The 12,386-nt window shown below is 37.7% G+C and overlaps 1 protein-coding gene across 2 annotated transcripts in view; it reads right to left on the bottom strand.

The window, feature by feature from the left end:
* The window catches only part of sgk1 (serum/glucocorticoid regulated kinase 1), a 29,873-nt gene that overhangs the window by 14,665 nt on the left and 2,822 nt on the right, over positions 1-12,386 (bottom strand). For both annotated transcript variants that reach the window (XM_079589228.1, XM_079589229.1), the window contains 3 exons: positions 11,356-11,595; positions 3,524-3,721; positions 2,428-2,488 (listed from right to left, as the gene is read on the bottom strand). In XM_079589228.1, coding sequence (XP_079445354.1) covers positions 2,428-2,488; positions 3,524-3,721; positions 11,356-11,595 — 499 coding nt within the window. The remainder of the gene's footprint in view (positions 1-2,427; positions 2,489-3,523; positions 3,722-11,355; positions 11,596-12,386) is intronic.

Genomic DNA, 12,386 nt, shown 5'->3' with positions numbered 1-12,386 from the left:
TCACACCCTAAATCATCACCACACACTAAAGACCTAGCACAACATGAAATCTTACTTCTTTCATCGCCACTTGGATCTCTCTCTTCCTGTTTTGCATTATCAGACTGTTTTGCTCCATTTTTCCTATCATGCAACCCTAATTTTACATTCATCATTTCCCCGACCCCTCTAGAATTACATTATCTTCAGTCACCATTCACAAGTTAAACCCCAATAAAAGTCTGATGATGTCTCTACAAGACAGGAGCAAACTAATGCAGATCCATCAAAAGTGAACAAACACATATAAATCTGTCAATTCTAATATAACCAACCCTATTTCTTATTTTGTTCTTCATTTCCATGTAAATGGAGCTCGATTACAGTGATATGGCACCTAATAGGACCAGCATGCATTCATAAAATTAAAAATAGTGGATGAACAGGCACACATACAGTATGACGTAACCTATATAAAAACGCAATAAATATTAATTTTTATTCTTAATATCATACAGTTTTACTTCTCATGTAAATGCATCTGTTTTTATTTTTATTTTTAGATATTGAACTGTAAAAAAAAAGAGAAACAATACTGATTGAGAAATCATTTTTTGAGGTTCTCTGTGTGTCGTTTAGTCTAGTCCTTTGCTCTAAGGCCATACACTCTTTCTTAACCCATTTACTCCTAAAACGCCTGCTAAAAACGCCTATAAAAACCTATGTTATTCTAGGATAAATGTCCTTATCTCCTGAGGGTTTTCTGAAAAAATACTACGAATTGTCAACGTCTACCAAAACCTGAATATCTAAGCCTCTGTAGCACTTAGAAACATGAAATAAAATACATTTTGAAGGTAAGAATCACAGGTTTGATTAAAACATGCTCCCTTAGCACTAACATAACAACACATTTTTCAAAAAATTCTCAAAATCATATGGGGAAGAAAAAAATATATATTAATATATAAATCAATTATATAAAATATAACAAATAACATTTTAAACATGCCAACACACTGAACAAGGCATCTTGTTATCAGAGAGAGGTGGGGAAAGTCCTGAGGAGGAACTGGGAAGAGTATCAGTCTCTGAGCTCCATGGCTCAAATCTCTCCTCTTTGGCTTTATCAGCATTATCCTCGCACAGATAGACGCGCACGCACACACACACGCACGCACGCACACATACATACACGCACACACACGCGCACACACACACACATACATACACGCACACACACGCGCACACACACACACACGCACACGCACACACACACACAGAGAGAGAGAGACAGACAAGAGTCAGATCAAATCATTTGTGACGAACGACGTGGTACATTTGGTACATGAAGCACTCGCGGTGCAGAGGAAGGTGCAAAACTTCTCACTAAACTCCTCACTATCTTCCAAACTCCTCACTATCTTCCAAGTCAATGTCACTGCCCTCGCTGTCAAAATCCTCTTCTGTCGTTGCCATTTTCGCACTCGCGTCTTCAAAAATCCAAAACAAATGCGCGTGTATGTCTGATTGATTGACGTGATTTTCAGCGAACCACAGTACATTTGGGTGGTCACGTGGTCTTTGAAAACTCAACAAGACCCACCTCGTGTGTATTTGAACCTATGACAGTGCGTTATATGCTGCACGTGTCATTAAAAGTATGACGAATACAAAATGCTGCGCTACGCAGCAGCCGGCAGGAGGTTCAGAGTTGCGCAACGCAGTAACCGGCGGTAGATATAATGTTTCGGCGCGCAGCATCCGGCACAAATGGGTTAATGTCTCTCTCTGTCTCTCACACTCTTTTGAAGAGCAGTATTTATTTGTTATATAAGTGCAAAGTAAAAGTGCATATTTTATCAATTTCCTACACGAAAAGTTAAACAAGCCCAAAATTGAAGAAGTCTGGCTAATAAAAGAACAATTCAAATCTATTATATTATATCATTTGAAACTAGATATGTTTTCCCCTTAAAAATCATCCAAAGAAAAGGGCAAAGAAAAGTTCCTCTAATTGAATAATCACACTTATACATAACATCTTTTTTGTTATCAGTGTCAGTTTAGCAAATACAATGCATGTTCACAAGCACTTGATATGTGTGGTGCATTTGTACCATTACCAGGTGGCGTTGAGTGTTTGCACTTGAATAGGAGTGCTTTATTCACAGAAGTGCTGTTTTGAGCACTTACCTAAAAATAGTTATTAAAGGTTCAACTCTAAGCCTACATGGATCAAGGTGATTACGGGTTATGCTTATACCAGCAAAACAGCAAAACAGAGAGAAGAAACAAAGCAACTAAAAAAGGAGAAGAAGGAACTGAACTGTACTGACCAATCGAAGAGAGATCCTGAGGGAATTATGATGATGAGTGAATGAGAGAAAATGTATAAGAAAGAGAGGGAGAGTGTGGAAATGAGGCAATGAAAGGAGGAAAACTTACTGGTGTCAGAGGGGCAACAATAATCAGACTCAGGGTCTCCATGGTAGTAGAGGTCCATTGCCTGGGGAAAAAAAAGTAATGTAGGTCAGTGCAACATGTCTTCAATGAAAACATTATCTTGTTGTGTTAATATTGCATGCATGTCTCTTTAGACCTATACACAAGTTTAATGACAGAATGAGGCCTTGGTCCTTAAAAGTAACAGCACTGAATGTGATAAGTTTCCCTAAATGTTTTTTTTAGTTTTTTTTTTAGCGAAGCTGCATTTCTAACAATATTAGAAATAGGACTTTGCTTCATTAATAATGTGCCTTAGATTTACTGAGAGACGTGATGACATTCAGATGGACTAGTGTCGCATCGGTCTTAATCTACAGTTTGCAAAAAATTAAATGATGTGACATCCGGTATGCAGTTTTCCACCCAAGCAGCAAAGCTTTCTGTGTGAAGTGAGCGAGAGAGGATGAGAGAGAGAGAGAGAGAGAGAGAGAGAGAGAGAGAGAGAGAGAGAGAGAGAGAAATTACCCATATACACTTCTTTAATAACCACCCTGGAGAGCGGACTAACAGAATGCTGAAATATGTGAGGGATAGTATTAACATCTTTGCACATGCACCTACGCTAAGCTTTCCTGGCCCATGTGTCTCACTGCTCTTTTATCTTGTGTAAACAACTAAGTGGCTAAATTAAGCTCAGTCCAGAAAGATTGAAGAGAAATGGAAAATGGGCACAAATGTCACAAATGTCAACAAATAATGCTTCCAGAAATTGTTCACAAGGTTTGACAACCAGAAGGCATCCAAATGTCTTATTTTTATGCACTCTTTAAAAAATGCTGGGTTGTTTCAACCCATGTTTGGGTCAAATATGAACGAACCCAACCGTTGGGTTTAAAATTCCATCAAAAATTTTAAACCAATGGCTGGGTTTGTCCATATTTGACCCAAACATGAGTTGAAACATTCCAGCATTGTTTTAGTGATTTTGTTTGATATCGTTTTATGATTTAAAAATGTAGAAGCTTTTTGTGAAATATGCAAACATTTTGCATGAGACACTGTAATTCATTTGTAATTCATTCGTTTCTGTGCTGACCTGTGTGCGCTGACGTGGTTGCCATGCCTCCTCGTGCCCGTAAGTGATGAAGGGCCCATTGCAGATGCAACATTCCAGCAGAACGGGGCTTCCCAGCAGGGGTGACATCACCCAGGGACAGATCACATGCCCGTCTGACTCTGCCTCCCTCACCTTACTATCATTGTGATGTCGACTGAGCATCTTCCATTTTCTCACCTGTTGAAAAACACAAACTAGGTAAGCCTTGAGGTAAAGCAAGTAAAGAGCTAATCATAGTTCAGTGGTTTCCCGACAACTTGATGCCAATGACCCCCAAATATGATGAAAAAATCCCCTTGCAAGGAACACTCTTCTTAAAATCTATATTTTCATGTATAAACCCCTGTAAATACTGCATGATTTTGCCAAATGAGACATGACCCTGGACCAACATTTTGTTGATCCTTGAACAACATTCTTCTCTGAAAATGTAGTCCTAACCATATCCCTATGCCTGAACTTATAACCGTACCCATAAGATATCCCTAAAATCAGAGGGAAATGATAGATGAATAACACTGATGTAGAAGCACCTAACCCTGGTTGTAAACCTAAACTTGACATACACTGTAAACTTGTCCCTTAAATCTGATTGGCTGATTGGAATGTTGTTCAAGGATCAACAAAGATGTTGATCATGTTGGGACTGGGACATGTACTTAAGTGCGATGAATCTACAGTGATACTGTAAAGATAACAATAATTGTTTATAAATAATTGATTTCATATTGTATAAAGTCCTATAAGACTTTAAGACTATAAGACACAGTACATTTAGAGGAGGAACAATCTCTCGGAAACAATCTGTTCAAGGCCATAATGATAATAGTTAAAGGATTGACTATTGTGGGGTTCAACCCACCAAAAAAAAGTTTAGTTACCAGCTCAGACTTTAACCACTATGTCACACCACCTCATGAGTAAGCATTATATGCAAAAACAACACAATAAGTGAGACAGTAAAGTATAAATTTAATAAATAATTTCGCCATTTAATATTTCCTTTTCTCAGTTAATAAATAATCAAGTTAATCAAGACGTATAGGGGGAAATTCACTAAGAATATATTATTCTGCACTGTTTATTTGCATAGCCTTCCTGCATTGCTTTAGCACCCAATTCATTATCACATAAAATACTGATTCAAAAGTTTATTTTTAGCACATTCACCCCGAGTTATGACAAGATCTGTAAATGTATTGATAAAAGCTCAAGGGTCAGTGAAAGACGTCACTGCAGCGACTCAATCTTATTCTATAATCCACAATAATCAGAAGGACACACTTTGCTCTTTAGCCCTTGCTGGCAGAAATGAAGCACAGATTCCAGGGAAAGGTGATCTCAGAACTGCAACTAGCCTTTCTTAAGGGCCTAGTGCACACACACTCAGCCTGGCCCAAATATTTCAACATCAAAAGCTGCCGATTATGTAAGTGCACTTACAGGAAAATGCTAAGATAAAAAATGGTTAATCAGCAACTCTTCCCTCCCTTCGCTCCTCTCCTCCAAACAGTGTGTGAGTTGGCATTTCTCATGCAAGGCTTCGCACTGCTATTGTTATCTAAAGTCTCTCAGACAGTATTTACCAGGCAGAGATTTTCTAGTCAATACAATGTCATTATATTTTTGAAGACCTGGGGTGTGTTTATGTCTGTTTATGTGTGCATATGTTGCCATGGAGGGTAAATCTCACATTGTAGCCCTGTTTGAGGAGATTAGACCCAAACCCTTGTATGGGATCAGCCTATATTAAATTCCCAAGTCTTCCTCCCTCTGCATCCCATCATGAAACCCAGCTGGGAACAAAAAGCTACTGAATGTCTCCAGTCCTTCACCTGCAGCATGAAATACTTCTGGGAAGTTGTCCTGTATTAGGTGTGTACATTTTATTTTTGTCAAATGTCAAAAGTGATTAAAAACTGTGAAAAAGAAAAATGGTGACCAGTCACAGGAACTAAGATTTAGTGGTTCCCTTACATTCATATAAAATTTAACATAACATCTTGATGTTGATTTAACAAAAAGTTCATGGACATGTCATGTGTAAACTAAACTACAATTTATTAGTTTCCATAAAGGCTAAAAATAATTGATGAGTGCTTTAGAGTGCAAGTCTCATCTCTCCAACCCGAACTATCTAAATTATGACATACCATAAACCTCTGTTGGTTTCATGTAATACTATTTTTTAATCAATGCAGACAAACCCTGTCATTATGTAAAAAAAAACCCACTTTACTCATGAATCATTTTTTACCTTCGAGAACATCCTCAGATGTCCCCAAAGGCAGGTTTTCTGAGATTTAGCTCAATTGGGGCGGTTTTTGTCCCTGAAGTATAGCTAAGTAAAGCCCTACACACTAAATCCTATAAGCATAATTAAACCCGCTCTGTATAGGAAAGTATTCCATTCCCACAGAATAAATATTAACCCCCCACCCTTTAAAAATCTATTAGCCCGCTGTGCTTCTTTGTAGCAGGATTGCAGAACGATTCAGGAAAGATTACAGAATGATTCAGGCCTTTTCTGCACCAGTATAAAGCTCTCTAAATATAATAGCTCCTTCAACTTTTAGATAGTGGGAAATATATAAAGTAGGTGAAGGTCATAAACTTCCTCGGAAGAACTTCTATCCAGCTGACACCAGCCCACGCTTGGAAGGTGAGAGGGAATTTGGCCCGGAGCCACCCTCGACTGGCACAGCACCAGCATACAGCGGCGTATAAGGGCCGGAGAAAGACACGAGGCCCAAAACAGAGATAAAGAATCACCCGAACCTGCGCAGGAGGTCTGACTGGAACTGACACTGATGTTTCCACTTTAAGGGCTCTGGTTAAGCACTTCTGTGTGACGCGTTTTCCCTGAAACCTAGTAACCATTAGCCTCATTAACCCCCAACCAGAGATTCATACGGGACAAAGGGTTACAATGCCAGAGACGAGACGCGTGAACAAACAGATAAAAATAGTGCGTTGCTAATTGGCCTCCAGAAGCCATGATTGTATAATCCTATACTTATATAACAGAAATGTTGTTTTGTACTAAAAATAAGACATGATAATCAGGGTTAAGTTAAACTACCCCCAGCACTTAAAAAACACATTTTTGTAACTTGAAATAAAATTCAACTTGGATGTTTAAGTTCAGCAACATTTCTCATTATATAGCCTATATTATCCCAATGATACTAAAACTGGTCCACAACATCTCAGCAGGGTTTGATCCGTTTAAAAGCCGATCTCTTCCAGTGACACATCAAAACAGCTTTGAATTTACGGGAACTAATGACACATGCTCTGGATTGTGGACAGATTAAGGCAGAAGTGTGTGTTTTTGTGGTTGTGTTTGCACAAAGGAACATTTCATAGCTCAGAAGTTGCTCTTTTATGGCTCAGGAGACTTTTTGTTGAAGTATCAATGTTTTTTAACATGTTTCTCCTTAGGAAAAATAACAGAAGAGTATACATTGATAAAACTAATGTGGTTAGCATGTCTTAGATCATTTGTTCCTGGGAGAACTTATTGAGAAATGTTTGAGTTCATTTTGACTTTTGATTGAATCTGAGCTATTGAGGAGACACATATACGATTATTGGGAGTTATATACATATAAGATAATTATCCTCCTCATATCTAAGAAGGAGACATGAACAAGTGCTCCATTTGATCTCATTGCCACTTTCACTCTTTAAAAAAAAAAAATTCCCGCAGTCATGCAATACCATTTTGGGTTACAAAAAGAGCCTTTTTTTATTGAATAGATCTTAAAAGAACCATTTTTTTTCAAATGTATAGAAATTTGAATAACCTTTTGTGCAGAGGAAAGATTTCATGGATGTTATAGGTTCATAATGGAACCTTCGATACCAATAAAGAACCATTATATTTAAGGGTGTATGATACACAGTTGAGAAATTAACAGGATCACATATGTAATGTTTCTTTCCTATGACTTTCATTGTTCTGCATGACACAAAAGAAAATATTTTCAGTGGGTTTTTTTTTTCCGTCCATGCAATGAAAGTCAATATAGTCCAATGTTCTTCTGAACCCCATTTACTTTTATTGTATGGACGAAAAACAATTGAAACATTCTTAAAATATACTATTTTGTTTTCTGCAGAAGAAAGAAAGTCATACAGGTTTGGAACGACACAAGGAGGGTGAGTAAGTGCTATGAGCAAAAGTCTCCATTTAATTATGTTACCAAGAGAAGTGTTAATGAGATATTAAAAAGGTCTCATTTTAAACACTCAGCGAAGAATCTAATCAGTAACTAATCTGTTTTATACAGTAATTATTTAGCAGAGACTCCATATTATATCTCATCCCAGGCTCACAGTAGAAGAAGCCTCCTCCATCTGAAGGCCAGCGCAATGTGGTCAATCAAACTTTATGCTCATTTCAACCCGGTGAAACCTGGCACTATATAAACTCGCCCTGCGTGTGTGCGTTTGTGTGATCCGACCACAGACCACATGAGCGATGAGTCATCGGCACAACCTCCCGCTCCTTGCATCTCTCTGCCACATTAATTCCACAAACACAAACAAGCACACAAACCCTCATGCAGAGCGAGAAGGAGCCCCACTGCTCTCCATATTTTCACAGGGCGTGAAATAAAAATCCTTCCAGGCAACATCTACTGTAAAACACGATCATGTTCCTCAGTCAAGAGTCAATAAAGCTAAATGAATGAAACACAATACAGATCCACCACATGCCCAGGTTACTGCACGGGGAGAGTTTGGAAGGACTTTATCTACAAAACCAAAATGAGCTGTAGCTTTAGAATAACAATTAAAACGATGACTGATCAGCGACAGATCCGAGCCGACAGTGATGATGAAGGCAGGTTATGAGAGTGAACAGAATTAGATATTACTCTCAGGTTGTCATTTATAGACGCTGCTGCTGCGATTCGGTCATTCTCACCCTGATATACGTTACATAACTTCACCCTCAGGACAGACCGGACACAAAATGATGTGTCATCTCTCTCGCTTTTTCTTTCTCCTGTAATATTTCCTCTTCTCCTCTCCCGTTCTCCCTGTCAGGACACATATATTTTTAACCCGACCTAACCTTGATATACACAGTTGTGTAGCTCCTACACAAAATGTATCATGGATAAAAACGTTTATCATGAATAAAACAGCTCAGGCATTATTCTGTGTTATTTTAAGAACTGTTTTATGGCAAAGCAGGGCAGAAGCAAGAGGTTATTAAATCAATCGTACTCAAAATCTAACAAACCTCAGACGGCTAGAGGTTTAACCGCCGTTATGTAATTGACACTGTCTGTCTATCTATATAATGCTGCAAATAAAACAACATAGGAAGGAATAATACAGCTGGGTTAATGTTTTTAATGTATTTTAAAAAAACATTTTTATACTACTATATTATACATATTAAGTAATTTAAAACATGGAAATAATGTTAATTAGTTAATTATTTTTTTTACTTTTTAAATCAAATATCCCAAATATGAACCAAGGGACCCCCATCCTAAAATATAAAGATGGATATATATTTGTTCATGTATATAGACCCATTTATGCTCTGCATAAATAGTGTAATGTCAAAAACAGCACATTGTTTCTAATAAATAATGAAGTAAATCAAATAAAATAAAATATATTATCTAGACAATATTTACTTCGTAATTTTAATATGAAAATATATAATAAATCTGTATAAAATCTTTGTATTAAATATACAATATTTATATAATATATCATATCTTGTTTATTACATAAAAAATACAGTTCAATTTTTAAATTTACTTGCATGACTCTTTTTTTCTTCCATTTGTTGCTGTTAAAATGTGCTTCATAAAATCCTTTTATTTTTGGGGGATCTCAGTTTAAAATAAAATGTTACAAATATTTCCAGTGTATAGGCTATAGGGATTTTGACAATAGACAATTTATTAAAGAATATTCCTAATGTTTCTGCATATTTTCCTTTGTCTGATTAAAATATTTCAAACAAATGTTTTATTGTTTTAATTGGTAAAGCATTTATAGATTCATGCTGAGTCCCCAACATAACTTTCCATTATTTTAGTCTTTTGCAGTCTCCAAACAAAAAACACTTCCTGTGACTTTCTGGAAGTTGATGCAATTAGGAATTAGCTAAAGTATTGGCAATGGCCAGTGATGTTCTGTGATGTTATTTGGTTTGTCTCGCTGTAAAACATACCATTGTGTTTAATAAAATAACAGAAATTGGTATGACACTATCAACATTTAAAGCTGACACCCTCATGTAAGCTAACAGTCCATCACTGAGCAATGGCTAACTTTAGCACTTAACATTTTTCCATCCTGACAGCTTCCTTACTATTATGCAATTCTCCAAATAATCAGATTACCGGTATATGCTAATACAGTTAATGTGCTAGAGCTTGACCAAAGCACTTTTCTGAAAGTTTGCTAAATAAATACATTCTTACATAACAACACAACAGAATGTATTTCAAACGTTCTGTCTGTTACATAAACTGTAACAGCACTGAGGCAGCATATAACAAGCAGAAATGCTGTCATGTGATCATCTCTCTCTCGCTCTCTCTCTCTCTCTCTCTCTCTCTGCGGGGATGACTGAGATACAGACCCCCTCTGAGCTCTGTGTCATCTTTCTAATACTCATTGTCTGAGAGCCAATCAAACAGTCAGAATAGCAACTGCTGAAGAAAGTGAGAGAGCGCTCAACTCATCTAACCTAGGCCAACCCTGAGAAGCTGTTTAGCATTGCTAAATGGAAAGACAACATGCTCAGCCTCTTATGCATCCCTACGGCACGCTAAGATTAAAAGCTTGCACCGCAAGGGATCAGAATAAATAAGCAAAATAGAGGAAAATTACATCAAGAGCGAGTTTTTTAGGTCCTGGAGTATATGGCATAGCCATTCCCAGACCCTATTTATAATTGATACTCTCATCTCGTTTGCTGTAAACTGTGGTAAGCTATCTGAGGTAATTTCAATCTGAATATTCATAAAATCCTTTTATTTTCTCTCAAATTTTCCATGGACCATGGAGCTTATTTCTGTCTATTTCTGTGTTTAGCATGGTAATGATTTGACAATGTTGATGTTTGGTCTTGGCAGAATTGATCTGCTACGCTGCTGTTATTGCTGCTGCAGGACTTGCTGCTGCCATTATATACACGACACGCTGCTGTGAGCAAGTAAGACATGCACAATCTATACAGGTGGAGCTGGGGAAGGTGGAGGGTTTCTAAAAGTGCGCTGCACTGCTACAGTAAATGATGACCATATAGTTGTAGGTTGAGCAGCGACCTCATTGGCTACTGATACAGCAGGAACCAATCAGCTGTCCCCTATAGAGAATTACCTGATTGCAAGCAGATCGAGTTTCCAGACAGAACTTTGTATTTATCACAATACCTGATTTAATTGAACATGAAGGAGGAATTTAAATATTTGTAGGGATTTTGTACCCAGGTAAAATAAAACAATTGGCAATTTATTAAAGAATATTCCAGGTGTTTCCTCATGTGTTCCTTTCTCTCATCAAAATGTTTCTAGAGAATTTTTTTATTATTGGTCTAAAACTCAGTTTTTATCTAAAAGCTCGTAGTTCCAATAAAACATCAAAATAAAATGCAACCAATTACGACACTGTATACTGACAACAACAAAAAAGGAGCAATTTTAATTGTCAGTCAAGAAAGACTTGAGATGCCTGAGATCTTAATAATCACTCCAAAAGGATGAATAGATGCACGAATAAACAATTAACAGATAACTGAAAGGTTAATAAACAGACAGTTTCCTGACCTTGCATGTCTTGTTCTTGTCTGGCTGGCAGGGTGTGCAGGGGGCACAGGTCTGATAGAGAGGGCTGGGGGGGTGAGGGAGGTAGTATCTTCCAGGACTGTTGTGGCAGCAGCCGTAAGGTGCTGGGAAGTGTGTGTACCACAGGTCCTGCCCCTCCTGACATTTCGGACATGGAGACAAGTAGCCCTTAGCCTGGACCTTCTCCACATTCACCTTCGGATTCCTCATCCACCTGCGCACCTGAGGCCAAAACAAGACAGAGTTTTCATCCATATTACCATGCACCATCACACATTATATAATTCAAGGCGCAGGGGTGGTAACCACCAGTAGCTTGGTGATTTAACTTGCCCTGGAGTATCCACCTGACAAACTAAATCCAGGAAGCAAATTCTGTGTTGATGAATGAAGATCAATTGACTTCCATGAAATGATTATAAAACCACGAGTTCTGCTGATATCTGGGGAGAGTATGTTGGATTTGGATATAAAATCCCAGAGGAGAGTGTTAAAAACAGATGTTGCTCTTTCATAGCTCAGGATATTTAATAGCATTCTCAGCATTGTTTCATTAAGAATCAGCTTTGTGTCTTATATTTCTCTTAAACCTCTTAGCTAAAAATAGAAACAAATGAGACTGGTATTTACTGTAAGAGTACTGAGTTAAAATAAAATGATGTAAAATATTATTTCAAAGTAACTAAGAAGACAATATTTTGTCATGTCAAAACATCTTGAATTTATTGTTTGAGGCAAACCGTGAATGTGAGTTTTGGAGTGGTGCATTTGCTCCTGTACAAGCAGATTAAACAGAACACGGGACCTCAGGGCCGTACCCGTGTATGTCTTTACAAGCTAAACAATGAAATCTGAAATGCGTCCTCCAAATCACCAGCAGCGACCGACTAAAAGAGGCAGGGCACAGGGTCGTATGTCTTCTTTGTAGTTTACAATGCATTTAATGACTTCAATCCCTTGAGTGAAAAGCAATTTTCTAGGCCCCAGGAAATCCTGCAGCTCACGGCGAGCAC

This window comes from Phoxinus phoxinus (assembly GCF_949152265.1).
Source record: "Phoxinus phoxinus genome assembly, chromosome: 18".
NCBI classification, from domain to species: domain Eukaryota; kingdom Metazoa; phylum Chordata; class Actinopteri; order Cypriniformes; family Leuciscidae; genus Phoxinus; species Phoxinus phoxinus.
This window is presented reverse-complemented; position numbering and strand designations above follow the sequence as displayed.